Source organism: Rana temporaria, chromosome 2 (assembly GCF_905171775.1).
Source record: "Rana temporaria chromosome 2, aRanTem1.1, whole genome shotgun sequence".
Lineage (NCBI taxonomy): Eukaryota > Metazoa > Chordata > Amphibia > Anura > Ranidae > Rana > Rana temporaria.
The window spans coordinates 506,557,965-506,577,660 of record NC_053490.1 but is presented as its reverse complement, the minus strand read 5'-3'; the positions used below and the strand labels follow the sequence as shown (position 1 = coordinate 506,577,660).

Below are 19,696 nucleotides of genomic sequence, written 5' to 3'. Positions count from 1 at the left end.
GGTTTATTTTTTCTTTTTATTAAAAGGCCCAGAGGTCCCCAGGGCCCCGGGTGGCTACATATATTTATATATATTTGTTTTCTTCTTTATTTCTTCTTTTTTTTGTAAAGGCCCCCCCGCTTCTCAATTTGCGGCAGCACCCCCACCCCCCCTAGGTTCTCTGCTTCAGGGGGCCCATGCCTTAAGCTGTGCAAGGGGCCCCAAAATTCCTGATGGCGGCCCTGCGCATACCTCCCAACACGCACGGAATCTATGGGACCTTCCCGTAGTCCCGCAAAAGGGATTTTCCCGCACTGCTAGAGGAGGCAGCACGGAAGCAGGAGGAACCGGAGTGGTGTGTGGAGGACTGTGGCTGCTGAAGGGAAGAAAGCCGACAGCCGGGCTAATGACAGTTTGTGGCCCCGGCTGTTGGCACAGGTGAGAGGCACTCCCCCCCCCCTCAACAACTGCAAAATACTTTAATGCGCTCCCCCCCGCTCAACAACTTCAATTCGCCCCCCCCCCGCTCAACAACTTCGATCCCCCCCAATTCTCGGCTCCAGGGGGCCCCTTCAACACTCAAGCCCAGGGGCCCCCACCACCCTAAGTCCTGCCCTGACTACAGACCATTGTTAATTTTGAAGTCAAATTTCAATTTAGTTTTAGTCTTATGACCAAAATGGCATTTTAAATTTAGTCGTAATTTAGTCATCTCAATTGTTTTAGTTTAAGTTGTATTTTAGTTGACTAAAATAGTATTCATTTAGTCAACTAAAATGTTTTAGTCGACAAAATTAACACTGGTGGAGAGTACAGTGCTTTAAAGAGAGTGTGCTTCAGAAATTCCATTCTAGCACCTCCAAGACGCATCTAAGATTTTCTAAGTTTTTAAAAAGGATACAATGAAAAATGCATCTATTGAAGAGATGTACTGCGTGTGTTTTGTTTATTATTTACCTTTCCCTGAAACGTATCTAAAGAGATTTTTTTCCAGTTATGGATAGAGTAAGAAATGGTTAGATCCCCTCATAGTCACATCTAATGCCGCGTACACACCATGACTTTATGTGATGAAAAAAAAACGACGTTTTTAAAAACGTCAATTTAAATGACCGTGTGGGGGGGAAAACGTCGTTTTATGTCTTGTGAAAAACGCCCAAAAAAAATTTAAGCATGCTTCAATTTTATGTGTCGTTTTTCAAAACGTCGTTTTTTGTGTCACAGAAATTGACCGTGTGTAGCAAAAAACGACGTTTAAAACAACGTTTTTAAACCTGCGCATGCCCAGAAGCTAGTTATGAAGCGAGCTTCAATGGAAAAAAGTGGTGAACGTAACCTCGCTTTGCTAGAGCATTGTGAAAAAACGATGGTGTGTAGGCAACGTCGTTTTTGAAAATTGAAGTTTCAAAAACGTCGTTTTTTACTTCACAGAAAATGTCATTTTTTTCCATCGCATAAAGTGATGGTGTGTACACGCATAAGGACTAGTAAGCTGCAATAATACGATTTTCGGGTTTTGAGTTTAGATACACTCTAATCAATGGCTCATATTATGATCTATGGCCCGGATTCACGTAGATGCGCGTAACTTTGTGCGGGCGTAACGTATCCTATTTACGTCACGCCTCCGCAACTTTTACAGGCAAGTGCCATATTCTCAAAAGAAAGTTGCGGCGGCGTAGCGTAAATAGGCCGGCGTAAGCCCGCCTAATTCAAATTGTGAAGAGGTGGGCGTGTGTTATGTAAATTAACCATGACCCGACGTGATTGATGTTTTTCACGAACGGCGCATGCGCCATCCGTGGAATATCCCAGTGTGCATTGCTCCAAAGTACGCCGCAAGGACGTATTGGTTTCGACGTGAACGTAAATGACGTCCAGCCCCATTCACGGACGACTTACGCAAACGACGTAAAATATTCAAAATTTGACGCGTGAACGACGTCCATACTTAACATTGGTACGCCGCATGTACGCCACCATATAGCAGGGGTAACTTTACGCCGGGAAAAGCCTAACGTAAACGGCGTATCTGTACTGCGTCGGCCGGGCGTACGTTCGTGAATTCGCGTATCTAGCTGATTTACATATTTCAAGGCGTAAATCAGCGTACACGCCCCTAGCGGCCAGCGTAAATATGCAGTTAAGATCCAACGGCGTAAGAGACTTACGGCGGTCGGATCTAATAGAAATCTATGTGTAACTGAATCTTTTAATCAGGCGCATAGATACGACCGCTCAGACTCAGAGATAAGACGGCGTATCTGGAGATACGCCGTCGTATCTCCTTTGAGAATCTGGGCCTATATCTTTACTGCTTTTTTACATGCTAAGATATATTTATAGTATATAAATATATACTTACTTTCATTTAAGTCTTTCTTAGGGTTTTTGATGTAGGCTGAGAACTTTGCAAACACGTCATTTCCTGCTGAATTGGATTCTGGGTGTACTGGGGCAAGTTTGGGATACCTTTACAAACAAACAAAACAAGAGATATATAAACTCTACTGTACAATCATTCTTAAAAAGTATGTAATGCCTAACAATGAACTTCTTTTATGCTTCATATTGGCCTGCTAAATATATCATTAAAAGTCTAACATCAATAGTATGTAAACTATTGGAGGGGATGATAAGGGACTATATCCAAAATGTTGCTGAAGAAAACAGCATCATTAGTAGTAATCAGCATGGATTTACGAAGGGTTGTTCTTGCCAAACTAATCTGTTAACATTCTATGAGGAAGTTAGCTGCCATCTAGATCAGGGGTCTCCAAACCTTCTAAACAAAGGGCCAGTTTACTGTCCTTTAGACTTTAGGGGGGCCAGACTGTGTCTATTGGGTAAAGAAAAGGTCCTGACGTTGGTGGGAAAAATAACGCCCCATCATTTGTTTCAGTGGGCATAAGTGTGCCCATCTTCGGTGTCATTGGCCTAATTTGTGCCCCATTGTTGAGCTGGGTTACACAAAGCCCCCATCCAAAGTGATTCCGGTCAGTGTTATTGGGAGGAATTGTGCCCCATTAATGGTCTCATTGGGAAGAATTGTGCCCCATTGTTGGTATCAGTGGATGAGATAGTGTCCCAAGGGCCAGATAAAAGCAAGCAGAGGGCCACATCTGGCCCCCGGGCCGCAGTTTGGAGACCACTGATCTAGATCTGTGGATGTGGTGTATCTGGATTTTGCAAACGCACTCAATGCAGTCCCCAATAAATGCTTAATTTAGAAATTGAGGTCTGTAGGCATGGACCATAGGGGTTTGTACATAGATAAAAAAAACTGGTTACAGGGCGCATCCAAAGGGTAGTGATAAATAGTGAGTACACAGAATGGGCTGGAGTGGCAAGTAGGGTACCCCAAGACTCTGTCCTGGGACACACTCTCCTAAAGTTATTCATAAATTATATTGAGGTTGGTATAAATAGCTCAATTTCAGTGTTTGCTGATGATACAAAGCTAAGTAGGGTAATAACTTCACAGCAGGATATAGAAACTTTACAAGAAGACTTCAATAAGATAAAGGGGTGGGCAACTACATGGCAAATGAGGTTTAATGTTGAAAAATGTAAAGTAATGCACTTGGGTCTAAAAATAGGAACCCAAGTTACTTGCTAGGGGAGAACCACTGTGGAAATCCAAGATGGAGAAAGATCTTGCGTTCCTAGTAGAAGACAGACTGAGCAATGGCATGCAATGCCAAGCTGCAACAAACAAGGTAAGCAGAATATTTACATGCATTAAAAAAAGGAATTTACTCAAAGAGATAAAACTATATTCCTGCCACTTTATAAAACTCTGGTTCAGCCACATCTGGAGTATTCCGTCCAGTTCTGGTCACCAATCCTCAGGAAGGATGTGCTAGAAATGAAGAGTCTCCAGAGAAGGGCAACAAAGTAAACAAGGGGACTAGAGGACCTCAGTTATCAGGAGCGACTACAAACATTAAACATATTCTCCCTGGAGAAGAGACGCTTGGGAGGAGATATGATAGCGGCATACAAATACTATTCAGTCTCAATAAGTGTAATAAAACATGGGGACCACTAAATGAAACTGGAGGAGAAGCTGTTTAACCATAAACTGCATAGGGGATTTTTCACCTGTCAGGGCGGTAAAGATGTGGAACTCACTTCCACAATCGGTGGTGTCAGCGGCAGTGGCGTAGCGTGGGTCGTCAGCGCCCGGGGCAGGGCATGATTTTTGACATGAACACACAGACAGGTTAAACTAGATGGACTGGTGTCTTTATTTAACCTCAACAACTATGTTACTGTGTTCAAAGTGTTTTTGGTATATCTGTTCGATAAAATGTAAAAAATCCCTGTTCATTTTGTAGTAACTCTTGTAAACTGATAACTTTCTGAAAGTGCCTTAGTGGCCAGTAAGGTCGCTCTCACTGGGCAGGGAAACAGGGGGTGGCATGGAACACTATTGTCAGGGCACAATTTCTGCAGATCCCGGTGATAAATATAGGGAGGAATTCCATGATGACAAAATGGCATTTTTACCTTGGCGCTGTCAGCTTCTCCTCCAGAAACTCCTCAATTTTGTTCACATCAGTTTTCACCTCCCCATCAAATGTAATAAAAGGAGGGTTGGTTCCCGGAGCCAGGTTCTGTAAGTCTGCTGGCTTCCTGCGTAAAGAACACATGTACCGTATGTACACATTATACATGTATTACTGTCATTATTACAGGCCCCTTCCATGGAGCTCTTATATGTCTTTGTGAGCAGAATTTATATTGTGATGTGCTGCAGTACATAATAGCAACTCGCCTGCTTGTCATTTGTTCCTCTTCCCCAATCCCCGTCTCTCCCTCTATATATCTGTTTTATCACCATCTGTACATTCCCTTCTATCCCTCTCTCTCCTCTCTCTCTCTCTCTCCTCTCTCTCTTTCCCTCTCTCTCTTTCCTTCTCTCTCTCTCTCTCTCCCCTTCTCTCTCTCTCTTTCCTTCTCTCTCTCTCGTTCCTTCTCTCTCTCTTTCCTTCTCTCTCTCTCTCTCCCCTTCTCTCTCTCTCTCTTTCCTTCTCTCTCTCTCTCTCGTTCCTTCTCTCTCTCTTTCCTTCTCTCTCTCCCTCTCTTTCCTTCTCTCTCTCTCTCTCTCTCTCTTTCTCTCATTCTCTCTCTCTCTCTCGTTCCTTCTCTCTCTTTCCTTCTCTCTCTCCCCTCTTTCCTTCTCTCTCTCTCTCTTTCTCTCTCTCTCTCTCTTTCCTTCTCTCTCTCTTTCCTTCTCTCTCTCTTTCTTTCTCTCTCTCTTTCCTTCTCTCTCTCCCCCTCTTTTCTTCTCTCTCTCTCTCTTTCTCTCTCTCTCTCTTTCCTTCTCTCTCTCTTTCCTTCTCTCTCTCTCTCTTCCCTCTTTCCTTCTCTCTCTCTTTCATTCCCTCTCTCTCTCTCTCTTCCCTCTTTCCTTCTCTCTCCCCCTGTTCCATCTCTGCTCTTTTTATCTTCTATCTCTCCTCCCATTCTCTTCCCCCTTCTCTCTGTCTCCCCTTTCTTTCACTCTTCCCCCAGTTTTCCTTCTCCCCCTCTCTCTCTTAACGTCTTCCCCCCACCTATTTTCCTTCTCCCCTCTCCCAATCTCTCTCTTTCCTCCCCTCTCTTTCCCTTTCTCCCTCTCTTCTTTCTTTCTCTCCCCCTTTTCTCTATTTCTCCCCCCCCCTCGGCCTTCTCTCCCTCTAATCTTTATTTCTCTCTTTCATCCCCCTTTCTTTCTACCCCTTCTCCTCCCCATCCTCTCACTCTTCCCCCACCCTTTCCCTTTCTCCCTCTTTTTCTCTCTTTCTTCTTGTACAAACCCCCCCAACACACTTTTCCTTCTCTTCCTCCACTCTTTCTTCCTCCCCCCCCTTTTCTTCTACCCCTTCTCCTCCCCATCTTCTCACTCTTCCCCCTTTCCTTTTCTCCCTCTCTCTCTCTCTTTGCTCCTTTTTTTCATCCACCCCCCCTCTCCTCTTTTGTTCTTTACCCATTTTCTCTCTTTCACCCCCCTTTTCCTTCTCCTCCTACCGTCCTCTCACTCCCCCCCCCCCCCCCTTTCCTTTTCTTCCCTTCTTCTACCCCTTTGTCCATCTTCTTCTGTCTTTCCTTCTCATCCAACTTTTCCTTCTCTCCCTCACCTTTTTCTTTCTCCCCTTCTCCTCCTCCCCATCCTCTCACCCCCCCCCCCTTCCTCTTCACCCTCTCACACCCCCCCCCCCTTTCTCTTCACCCTCTCACTCCCCCTTCTTTCCTTCTCTTCCTAACACTTTCTTTCTCTTTCTCTCCCTCTCTTTCTCTTCTCTACCAATCTTTCCTTCATGTCCCCCACCCTCTCCTTTTGCTTCTCTCACTCTCTTTACCCCCACCTTTTCATTTCTCTTTGTCACTTCATCTTTCGCTCCCTTTCCTTCTTTTCCCTTTCCTTCTCTCTCTTTCATTCTCAAACTTTCTTTCTCCCTTCTTTCTTTTCTTCTCTCCCCCTCTATCTTTCCCTTCTTGCCATTCTTCCCCATGCCCCCCTTCTCTCTCATTGAATAATAAGATTTAGATTGATTTACTAGAACTGGAGAGGGCAAAATGGTGAAGCTGTACATGGTAGCCAATCAGCTTCTAACTTCGGCTTGTTCAACTAAGCTTTGACATAAAGTGTCAGATCCACAGAAGAATTACGCTGGCGTATCTATTGATACGCCGGCGTAATTTCAAAGTTCCCGCGTCGTATCTTTGTTTTGTATCTACAAAACAAGATACGACTGCATCTGGGATCGATCCGACAGGCGTACGTCTTAGTACGCCGTCGGATCTTAGGTGCATTTTTCCGCTGGCCGCTAGGTGGCGTTTCCGTCGAATTCCGCGTCGAGTATGAAAATTAGCTAGTTACAGCGATCCACGAACGTACGTCCGGCCGGCGCATTTTTTTATGGCGTTTGCGTTCGGCTTTTTCCGGCGTATAGTTACCCCTGCTATATGAGGCGTATCCTATGTTAAGTATGGCCGTCGTTCCCGTGTCGAATTTTGAAAATGTTACGTCGTTTGCGTAAGTCGTTCGCGAATAGGGCTTTGCGTAGAATGACGTCACTGTCGTAAACATTGGCTTGTTCCGGTTTAGTTTCGAGCATGCGCACTGGGATACCCCCACGGATGGCGCACGCGCAGTTTAAAAAAAAACGTCATTTACGTTGGGTCAAGACGTATTTACATAAAACACGCCCCCATCACATCCATTTGAATTGCGCGCCCTTACACCGCCAAAGATACACTACGCCGCTGTAACTTACGGCGCGCATTCTTTGAGGATACAAAAAAAAAGTATGTTACGGCGGCGTAGTGTATCAGAGATACGCTACGCCCGACGGAAATATGCGCCAGAGTACGTGGATCTGGCCCAAAGCCTGTAAGCTGATTGGTGCACCTTCCAGTTTTAATCAATCAACCCCCAATATTTCATTGCAATGTTCAAATGCATCAAGAAACAAAACGAGGTCCACAAAACGTGAAATGGACATCAATAAACACACAAATGTAAACTTACTTACCTCTTCAGATCCACTGTGGTGACATTAAAAATGATACCCTTCAGCCACAGGATCATAAATAGGCGCTGAGAAAACGGACAGTTGCCAATACTTTCACCGTCACTACCGGCCTGAATAATGAAATTCAATAAAAAATAAAAAATAAATTTAAGCTTAAGCTACTGAGCTATGTAAACTTTTTTCCAGCAAAAAAAAAAGGTAAAACGTAAGGCTGATTGGAAATGACCTACCTTGAAAATGTAAAAATATTTCTCTACATTTTCTAGTTTAATCCTGACCAAAATCACGTATATTCTTGTTAAGCAGTAAAAGGTTCAGAAGGTCACACTCTGTCTGTAACTACATTTATAAGCTTAGGGGCAGATCCACAAAAGAATTACGCCGGCGTATCTATTGATACGCCGACGTATCTATTGATACGCCGCGTAATTTTAAAGTTCCTGCGCCGTATCTTTGTTTTGTATCTACAAAACAAGATACGACAGCATCTGGGATCGATCCGACAGGCGTACGTCTTAGTACGCCATCGGATCTTAGGTGCATTTTTTCCGCCGGCCGCTAGGTGGCGTTTCCGTCGAATTCCACGTCGAGTAGGCAAATTAGCTAGTTACGGCGATCCACGAACGTACGTCTGGCCGGTGCATTTTTTTACGTCGTTTGCGTTCGGCTTTTTCCGGCGTATAGTTAAAGCTGCTATATGGTGGCGTACTCAATGTTAAGTATGGCCGTCGTTCCCGCGTTGAAATTAGAATTTTTTACGTCGTTTGCGTAAGTCGTTCGCAAACAGGGATTTGCGTAAAATGACGTCACCGTCGTAAGCATTGGCTTGTTCTGGTTTAATTTCGAGCATGCGCACTGAGATACCCCCAGGGACGGCGCATGCGCAGTTCCAAAAAAAGTTGGGTCACGACGTATTAACATAAAACACGCCCCCATTAAATCCATTTGAATTCTGCTCCCTTACGCCGCGAGAGATACACTACGCCGCCGTAACTTAGGGCGCGGATTCTTTGTGGATTCAAATTAAAAAAGATAAGTTACGGCGGCGTAGCGTATCTTAGATACGCTGCGCCCGGTGCAGATGTATGTGGATCTGCCCCTCTGTCTGTAACTAAATGTATAAGCGATGTTTTCAAAGCTAACAAGCTATTACAGGAAAGCTCATTGTGCCGATAATAAGTATCTGTTCCTGATTAGAATGCACCTACGCTCAACATCTGTTCACCATAACGAGGAGAATGATCAGAGATGAGAAAAATGTTCTGATGTATGTAAACGAATAAATAATCCGATAATGTAATAATTGGGTATTGTCTGCGCAATGGCGGAGGCTCAGACCTCCTATCTGATCGCTGTCCTCTCATACACAGGTAATAAAAGTCGCCAAAAGACCTTTATCTTGTTTTTCATTCTTTAACATCTCTGTCACCCTCAAGAGTCAACCTTAAACTAACCCTCTAATATTAACCCCTAACTCGCAATCTAGCCAATAACCCTCAGATTACCAGAAAACGGATTCCCAATGGATGTGCAAACATATCCAATATTTCTTAATAAGTCCGAAGATGCAAGAGCTGCAAATCATTTATTGCCTCTTTCATTTATACACTATGGGCCAGATCCACATACCTGCACGCATTTTTCCGTCCGGCGTAGCGTGTCTCAGATACACTACCCGGCCGTAACTTTCAGCGTATTTTCCGTATCCTGAAAGAATTTGCGCCGTAAGTTACGGCGGCGTAGTGTAACTGTCGGCGTAAGGGCGCTCAATTCAAATGGCTAAATTGTGGGCGTGTTTTATGTTAATACGTCTTGACCCGACGTAAATTACGTTTTTCCCGAATGGCGCATGTGACGTCCGTGGGGGTATCCCAGTGCGCATGCTCCAAATTAACCCGCAACAAGCCAATGCTTTCGACATGAACGTCATTCTACGCAAAGCCCTATTCGCGAACGTTTTACACAAACGACGTACACGACGGAAAATTTGACGCTGGCCCGACGTCCATACTTAACATTGGCTACGCTTCATATAGCAGGAGTAACGTTACGCCGAAAAAAGCCTTACGGAAACTACGTAAAAAAATGCGCCGGCCGGATGTACGTTTGTGGATCGCCGTATCTAGCTAATTTGCATACTCGACGCGGAAATCGACGGAAGCGCCACCTAGCGGCCAGCGTAAATATGTACCTAAGATCCGACGGCGTACTAAGACGTACGCCAGTCGGATCTAGCCCAGCTTCAGGCGTATCTTGTTTTGTAGATACAAAACAGAGATACGACTGGGGATCTTAGAAATTACGCGGCGTATCAATAGATACGCCGGCGTAATTTCTTTGTGGATCTGACCCTATATGGTAAGGATGAGCTGCCAGCTTGGTGCAAACCCAAGTTGGGACCACATTCTGCTTGTTCGGAGACTGCCCCCAGTGGCTGTGGGAAGTAAAACATTTAGCCACGGTATTACTTACACTCCTAAACATGACAGCTTCCTGTGTCGGAATGTCGGGAGGCATCGGGCGGTTAAAAAAAAAAAAACTATTCCTCTCATTGACACCAATGATGGGTCACTATTCATTCCACTGACACCAATGATGGGTCACTATTCCTTCCACTGACACCAATGATGGGGCACTATTCATTCCACTGACACCAATGATGGGGCACTATTCATTCCACTGACACCAATGATGGGTCACTATTCCTTCCACTGACACCAATGATGGGTCACTATTCATTCCACTGACACCAATGATGGGGCACTATTCATTCCACTGACACCAATGATGGGGCACTATTCATTCCACTGACACCAATGATGGGTCACTATTCCTTCCACTGACACCAATGATGGGGCACTATTCATTCCACTGACACCAATGATGGGTCACTATTCCTTCCACTGACACCAATGATGGGGCACTATTCATTCCACTGACACCAATGATGGGTCACTATTCATTCCACTGACACCAATGATGGGGCACTATTTCTCCCATAAATTTCAATGATGGGTCACTATTCCTCCCACTGATACCAATGATGGGGCACTATTCCTTCCACTGACACTAATGATGGGGCATATTCCTTCCACTGACACTAATGATGGGGCATATTCCTTCCACTGACATTAATGATGGGGCACGGTTTCTCACATTGATGCCAACAATGGGGCACTATTCCTTCCATTAACACCAATAATGGGGCGCTATTTCTCCCACTGACACAACAATGGGTGGGAAGAATAGCACCCCATTGTTGGTGTCAGTGGGAGAAATAGTGCCCCATCATTGGGATCAATGGGAGAAACAGTGTCCCCCTGTTGGTATCAGTGGGAAGAATTGTGCCCCATTGTTGGTGTCAGTGGGAGGAATGGTCCCCCATTGTTGGTGTCAGTGGGAGGAATGGTCCCCCATTGTTGGTGTCAGTGGGAGGAATAGTGCCCCATTGTTGGTGTCAGTGGGAGGAATAGTGCCCCATTGTTGGTGTCAGTGGGAGGAATAGTGCCCCATTGTTGGTGTCAGTGGGAGGAATAGTGCCCCATTGTTGGTGTCAGTGGGAGGAATAGTGCCCCATTGTTGGTGTCAGTGGGAGGAATAGTGCCCCATTGTTGGTGTCAGTGGGAGGAATTATGCCCCATTATTGGTGTCAGTGGGAGAAATGGTGCACCATTGTTGGTATCAGTGGGAGGAATAGTGCCCCATTGTTGGTATCAGTGGAAATAATTGTGCCCCACCCTTGGTGTCAGTGGGAGGAATGGTGCCCCAAGGGCTGATAAAGACATGCAAAGGGTGGCATCTAGTCCTTAGACCACAGTTTGTAGACCTCTGCTATAGCGGGTCACTTCAATGACAGGGTTGCTGACATCACATCCAAGATGGCGGTACCCAGCCGCAGTCTCTGGGCTTTTGGATGTTTACACAAGGGAGGATTTTACAGATAAATACATTTGTATAAAATACACTAATATACATATATAGTAAAACCATAATTCCTTCCAGAAACATGCTTGTAATCCAAAGCACTTGTATATCAAAGCATTTTTTTTTTACAGGGTATAAAAGAGACGAGAGGCACAATATGTACCTAAATATTGTACCTTCATTAAATGTAACCATATTGCTACACTTAGAGGCGCCTCTCTTCTCTTTTATACTCAGTTGTGACGCTACTCTTATATCAAGACATCGCTTGTATATCAAGGCAAAATTTATTAAGACATTTTGCTTGTCTTGCAAAACGCTCTCAAACCAAGTTACTCTCAATCCAAGGTGTTACTGTACATCCTTCTGGGAAGGTTGCCGGTACAATGAAGGGTCTGGTGACGGGTTCTCTGCCCGGGTGATAGATTGCAGGGCAGCCGGGTGATAACAATACGGATACACAATCCTTGCTTCTCATTCCATGCGACAAGCCAACGGCGCTGGAGCGGATCCACAGCAAACACAGAAGACGTCTGAGCGGCCCGGGAACAAGTGACCTTCAGGGAGATAAATCCCGCGCCATTGTACGCCGCAATTTACTACTCACAGGAGGCCGCTTGGGAACCGCACGTTCCCTCATTGATATCCAATTGTCTGGGCAACAGTAAATTTCAGCGTGTCAGGAAGCCGAGCGCCGCTTGGTAACTTTCCACGCCAACCCTGGCCAAGGAGCACCCGCCCGGCACCCCACAGGGCACCGCGCACTTGTCCTGATCATCTGGGTGACGGATGAGCGCCGATCATGGGAAAACCAAGCTAAAAGATTGGAAGCCTCCTGGGAATGTGCGCGTCACGAGAACGCGGTATAATAATTAACTGGAAACGCAGACGAGCGACGGAAAAAAAAGAAAATAAGTGATCCACTCAATCTGCGCCATTTTTTCTGCTTGTTAAGGTTTTTTTCAACTTTTTGTGTTTGTTCCAAGCATGTTTAACCACTTGCCTACTGGGCACTTTTACCCCCTGCCTGCCAGGCCGATTTTCAGCTTACAGCGCTCTCACATTTTAAATGACAATTGCGCAGTCATACAACACTGTATTACATTTCTATCTTTTTTTTCTTTTGGTGATATTCAGATGGTTATATTCTTTCTATTTTATTATATTCTATCCTGTTCTATTTTTAATTCAATTCTATTTCTTTATTTTCTATTGTATTTAATTTTTTTCTGTTTTTTTATTTTCTATTATATTTTGTTCTGGTTTACTCTATTTTTTCTTTTATTTTCTACTCTATTTTGTTCTGGTTTACTCTATTTTTTCTTTTATTTTCTATTATATTTTGTTCTGGTTTTCTCTATTTTTTCTTTTTATTTTCTACTATATTTTGTTCTGGTTTACTCGATTTTTTATTTTATTTTCTACTCTATTTTGTTCTGGTTTTCTCTATTTTTTCTTTTTATTTTCTACTCTATTTTGTTCTGGTTTACTCGATTTTTTCTTTTTCTTTTCTACTCTATTTTGTTCTGGTTTACTCTATTTTTTATTTTATTTTCTACTCTATTTTGTTCTGGTTTTCTCTATTTTTTCTTTTTATTTTCTACTCTATTTTGTTCTGGTTTACTCTATTTTTTATTTTATTTTCTACTCTATTTTGTTCTGGTTTACTCTATTTTTTATTTTATTTTCTACTCTATTTTGTTCTGGTTTACTCTATTTTTTATTTTATTTTCTACTCTATTTTGTTCTGGTTTACTCTATTTTTTATTTTATTTTCTACTCTATTTTGTTCTGGTTTACTCTATTTTTTATTTTATTTTCTACTCTATTTTGTTCTGGTTTTCTCTATTTTTTTATTTTATTTTCTATTATATTTTGTTCTGGTTTACTCGATTTTTTATTTTATTTTCTACTCTATTTTGTTCTGGTTTACTCGATTTTTTATTTTATTTTCTACTCTATTTTGTTCTGGTTTACTTTATTTTTTCTTTTCTATTATATTTTGTTCTGGTTTTCTCTATTTTTTTCTTTTTCTTTTCTACTCTATTTTGTTCTGGTTTACTCTATTTTTTCTTTTATTTTCTATTCTATTTTGTTCTGGTTTACTCTATTTTTTCTTTTATTTTCTATTTTATTTTGTTCTGGTTTACTCTATTTTTTCTTTTTATTTTCTATTCTGTCCTTTTTTTCTACTCATTTTTTTTCTATTCCTTTATTTTCTATTTTGTTTTGTTTTACATAATAATATTCTATCCGTTTTTTCTATTCCATTCTATTATATTCTTTTCTATTCTATTTCTTTATTTGCTATTCTATTTTATTCTCTTTGGAAATTAGAAATTGATTTGCTAAACAAAAAAAAGACCAAAAATTTGAAAATAAAAATAAAAAAGTTTTTCTTTGTTTCTGATATACAATTTTGTAAATAAGCAAATTTTCTCCATCACTCTCCAATAGAGCAAAACAGAATAAAATAGAATAAAAGAACAGAACAAAAAAAAATAGAATATAAAATAAAGGAATAGAATAGAACAAAAAAATAGAACAGAATTATTGCAAAGCATTTATACTCATAATAAATACTTTGGGCCAGATCCTCAAACGAATTACGCCGGCGTATCTATGGATACGCCGCGTAATTTCAAAGTTCCCCCGTCGTATCTCTGTTTTGTATCCACAAAACAAGATACGACGGAATCTGGGCTCGATCCGACAGGCGTACGTCTTAGTACGCCGTCGGATCGCAGGTGTATATTTTCACTGGCAGCTAGGTGGCGTTTCCGTCGAATTCCGCGTCAAGTATGCAAATTAGCTAGATACGGCGATCCACGAACGTACGTCCGGCCGGCGCATTTTTTTACGTTGTTTGCGTTCGGCTTTTTCCGGCGTAACGTTACCCCTGCTATATGAGGCGTGTCCTATGTTAAGTATGGCCGTCGTTCCCGCGCCAAATTTTGAAAATAATACGTCGTTTGCGTAAGTCGTTCGCGAATAGGGCTTTGCGTAGAATGACGTCACCGTCGGAAGCATTGGCTTGTTCCAGTTTAATTTCGAGCATGCGCACTGGGATACCCCCACGGACGGTGCATGCGCCGTTAAAAAAAAACGCCATTTACGTCGGGTCACAACGTATTAACATAAAACACGTCCCCATCACATACATTTGAATTGCGCGCCCTTAAGCCGCCTAAGTTACATTACACCGCCACGGCGGGAAATCTTTGAGGATACAAAAAAAAGTAAGTTACGGCGGCGTAGTGTATCTGAGATACACTACGCCGGACGGAGAGAAGCGCCGCGCTTCGTGGATCTGGCCCTTTGTTATAACTTGCCACGTCTATTATGCTGTTTTCCTCTATTCTTTTATTTTCTATTCTGTCCATTTTTTTTCCATTCTTTTATTTTCTATTCTGTTTTGTTTTACTCTATTATATTCTATTATTTTATTTTCTATTCTATTCTATTTATGTACTCTTCACCTAAGCTGAGATGATATTATCAGTAGACACGTGAGGTTCGTTTCATTTCCAATTGAAATTTGGACACATTTTTCGTTATTCGTAAATTCGGATGTCTCCAAATCTCCGAATTACAATAGTAGTGAATTTAAACTAATCCAAAATAATGAATCAAAATTTCAGACGAAATTCAAATGCGAATAGTTGTCGAATCGAATTTGAATAGTTTTCAAATCAAATTCGAACTTTTGAATATATATATTTCTAATAGATCCTCTCTAAGCACGGCTGTTGCACGCCACTGACGTTCTCCGGAATAGAAAAGCTCTGCTATGCAGCATAGAGGGGTCAGCAGAGGAAATTCTGTATTACTTGTCTGCCACCTTGTGGTGCATTTTGATATTTCCTCTCAGCTCACTTTTAAAGGAAACTTTTGCTACAAGAAATGTATAAATTGCTCCTGAAAATCCTACAACCCGTTATATATGAGCAGCAATCCCAACTGTTCTATCTTTGCAGACTTATGGGAGATTTCTATTTACTTTTACTGGATTCATGTGAGCCTGACACTTTACCTGGAGGGTCAGAGGTCACCTGGAGCCTGATTGCTGCTGAAGAGACGATGGTGTGTGTGGTCAGGTTGTTAGCAGACCAGCAATCTTCTCGTGTCATGTGATCTTGGAATGGCAGGTCTTCTGTTTTGTATCCTAGTCTGTTCCCTTAAAGTGGGGGTCTCCAAACTCTTAAAACAAATGGACAGCTTACTGTCCTTAACCACTTAAAGACCTTAGGTGTTTTTCAGATTTGGTGTTTGCAAGACTAAAACATTTTTTTCTGCTAGAAAATTACTTAAACCCCCAAACATTATATATATTTTTTTCTAACACCCTAGAGAATAAAATGGCGGTCATCGCAATACTTTTTGTCACACTGTATTTGCGCAGCAGTCTTACAAGCGCACTTTTTTTGGAAAAAATTCACTTTTTTGAATTAAAAAATAAGACAACAATAAATTTGGCCCAATTTTTTTATATATTGTGAAAGACAATGTTACGCCGAGTAAAATGATACCCAACATGTCACGCTTTAAAATTGTGCCCGCTCGTGGCATGGCGTCAAACTATTACCCTTAAAAATCTAGATAGGCGACGTTTAAAAAATTCTATAAGTTGCATTTTTTGAGCTATAGAGTAGCTCTAGGGCTATAATTATTGCTCTCGCTCTAACGATCGCGGCGATACCTCACTTGTGTGATTTGAACACCGTTTTCATATGCAGGCGCTACTCGCGAATGCGTTCGCTTCTGCGCGCGAGCTCGTCGGGACGGGGCGCTTTAAAAAAAAAATTTTTTTGTTTTCTTATTTAATTTTATTGATTTTATTATTTTTTACACTAAAATATATTAAAAAAAAAAAGATCACTTTTATTCCTATTACAAGGAATGTAAACATCCCTTGTAATAGAAAAAAGCATGACAGGTCCTCTTAAATATGAGATCTGGGGTCAAAAAGACCTCACATCTCATATTTAGGCTTAAATGCAAGAAAAAAAAAAAAAAAGGAAAATTTGTCATTTAAAAAAATGACAAAAAAGAAATTGTCTCTTTAAGAGGCTGGGCGGGACTGACGTTTTGACGTCACTTCCGCCCAGCAGAGCTATGAGGACGGGTGGGGGCCATCTTGCCCTCACTACAGTCCTCACTCTCCAGGCGGCAGCATCGGATCTCCTCCGCCGCTACCGACGGCTCCGGTAAGCGGCGGAGGGCGCGGAAAAGCGGCGGGAGGGGGGGGGGCCCTCTCCCGCCACCGATAACGGCGATCTCGCGGCGAATCTGCCGCGGAGACCGCCGTTATCGTTTACATGGCCGCCCGCTGAAAACATGGATATCTCAGTTGTGGCAGCAGCTGCTGCCGTTACTGAGATATCCATGTTTAAAAAGAGGACGTACATTTACAATACGCGGGTCGGGAAGTGGTTAAGGCCCCTTTCAGACGGACGGCTGTTTTGCCGAAGTAAAAAGCACTACCAATGTTTTGTGAAATTCAAGGCTCCAGGCACTGCGATTAGCTGCATTTGCACATTGCGATTACATGCGTTTACGTGCGTTTAATTGCGGCCGCGTTTAGCTGCGGTATTCATTTCCATAGCAACCCTTTTTATTTTTTGGGATTATGATGTGCTTCCTGTTGTTCTTTTTTTTTTCCAATGCTGCTATCCACAGTTGACAAAAAAGACTGCTATTACCTGCGGTTATGTGCATATAGCTGCGCTACATCGCACCTGGATGCATTCAATTCTATTTTTTCTATTCGCACCAAACCGCATGTAACGAAATCGCACGTAAACGCTGCGTGTGAATGGGGCCATAGGAAAACATTGCGTGCTTTTAGCTGCGGTAGAAAAATAGAAAATCCGCAGCTAAAAGCGCCATTCTATCCGTCCGTCTGAAAGGGGCCTAAAAGTTAAGAGGGACCAGACTGTGAAAAGTGCCCCGTTATTGATGTCAGTGGGAGGAATAGTGCCCCATCATTGATGTCAGTGGGAGGAATAGTGCCCCATCATTGGGGTCAATGGGAGGAATAGTGCCCCATCATTGGGGTCAATGGGAGGAATAGTGCCCCATCATTGGCTTCAGTAGGAGGAATAGCGCCCCATCATTTTTTTAAATTTACAATAATTTTTATTAGAGTTTTGCAAAATACCAATTTAAATTTTTTTTACGAAAAAGGCAACAGCAGGAGTGAGAAAACCTCAATCAGGATGGAAACGCCTAGTTTAAGAAGCAATTCATACACACTGAACAAGTTGTCCCATACGTTTTGTAAGTGAATAATACCTGTATCCATAGCTCCCAACTGTCCCTGATTTCGAGGGACTGTCCCTGATTTGGAGCAATGTCCCTCTGTCCCTCATTCTTCCTCATTTGTCCCTCATTTTGGTCTGATCTATATAGTTGTATATAAAATGCACTTTTTATCTATCAAAAAGTGTTTTTCAGTGCTAAACTTTTCATCCAATTTCTAAATTGCTTCATTTGCAAATTCCAAAAGCCAATATAAAGGAATAGTAGTGGTAAAAAAAAGCACTTGTGAGTTTAACCAAGCTTGTTTTTTTGTACAATTCTCCTTTAAAGGGGCGTGGCAAGGGGTGTGTCTTATGCCTGCATACTTTTGCTGATAGGTGTCCCTCATTCCCATCTCAAAAAGTTGGGAGGTGTGCCTGTATCTTCAGCTCCATCTAGTGGCCAAAATGTGGTACAGTTTATCATTTAGGTGCTTCAGAAAACTATACCCAGTCTTCCCCCTATATGAGAAATGTCAAAGCTTCACCCGTGTCCAGCGAAGAGAGGAGGTCGGCGTGGCTGCGCTCTGGATGGATGGATCTTCTCATCGCTGGACCGGAGATCAACCGTTGCTGGATACAGACAACGTTGGAGCAGGGAGCCGGGACCGAGAGTGGATTATCACCGCTGGATTTTTTTTATTTTTATTTTTTATTAATAAAGGACTTTTTTCTACGGTGTCTGTGTGGTTTTTTCCAACTATTTACACTTCCTTCGTGAAATGGTAGGGGTACAATGTACCCCATTACCAATTCACATAGGGGGGGGCAGGATCTGGGGGTCCCCTTTGTTAAAGGGGTCTTCCAGATTCTGATAAGCCCCCCGCCCGCAGACCCCCACAACCACCGGGCAAGGGTTGTGGGGATGAGGCCCTTGTCCCCATCAACATGGGGACATCCTTGCCATGTTGAGGGCATGTGGCCTGGTGCGGTTCAGGAGAGGGGGAGGCCGCACTCTGTCCCCCCCTCTTTTCTTCGGCCGGCCAGGTTAACGTGCTCGGATAAGGGGTCTGGTGTGATTTTTTTTTTTCTTTCAGAAATGACACTTTGTGCAGGGACAGTTCTATGTACGGGAAACATGCGATATTTCACATGCCAACTTTACACCCCCCCCTAGGTACGAAATTTAAAGTAATATTTCACTTTTATTGTTTCACTTTTAGCATTATTAAATTCACTGCTCCCGATGCATTGATACATGTCCCCTGGGACAGGACTCAGGTCCCCAAACACTTTTTAGGACAACAACTTGCATATTAGCCTTTAAAATTAACACTTTAGATTTCAAATGTTCGAGTCCCATAGACTTTAACGGGGTTCTAAAGTTCACACAAACATTTTGGTGTGTTCGCAAGTTCTGGTGCGAACTGAACAGGGGGGTGTTCGGCTCATCCTTACTTAAGAGTTCCCTTCACTGGAACCAAGAGCCCAAGCCCAACCCCTGAAACACAACCCCACGCTATAATCCCCCCTCCGCCAAAAGATTTGGACCAGTGCACAAAGCAAGGTCCATAAAGACATGGATGAGCGAGTTTGAGGTGGAGGAACTTGACTGGTCCTGACTTCAACCTTTGGGATGAATTAGAATGTTTACTCGTCCAACATCAGTGCCTGACCACACAAATGCACTTCTGGAGGAATGGTCAAACTTTCCCATAGACACACTCCTAAACCTTGTGGACGGCCTTCCCAGAAGAGTTGAAGCTGTTATAGCTGCAAAGGGTGGGCCAACTCAATATTGAACCCTACAGACTAATAGGTAGATTCAGGTAGAGTTAGGCCGACTAACCTAACTCAGAATCTACGCCGACTTATGTTTAAGCGTATGCTCAAACAGAGATACGCTTAAACATATCTAAGATAGGACGGCTTGCACCGTCCTATCTTAGATTGCAATTTTTCGGATGGCCGCTAGGTGGCGCTTCCATTGTGGTCGGCGTAGAATATGTAAATGAGTTGAAACGCCGATTC

At 42.8% G+C, this 19,696-nt stretch overlaps 1 protein-coding gene across 1 annotated transcript in view; it reads right to left on the bottom strand.

Annotated features, from left to right (window-relative positions):
• Positions 1–19,696, bottom strand: part of CLIC6 (chloride intracellular channel 6) — a 68,550-nt gene that overhangs the window by 5,366 nt on the left and 43,488 nt on the right. The window contains exons 2-4 of the mRNA XM_040338941.1: positions 7,503–7,612; positions 4,492–4,617; positions 2,345–2,451 (exon numbers count right to left, since the gene is read on the bottom strand). Coding sequence (XP_040194875.1) covers positions 2,345–2,451; positions 4,492–4,617; positions 7,503–7,612 — 343 coding nt within the window. The remainder of the gene's footprint in view (positions 1–2,344; positions 2,452–4,491; positions 4,618–7,502; positions 7,613–19,696) is intronic.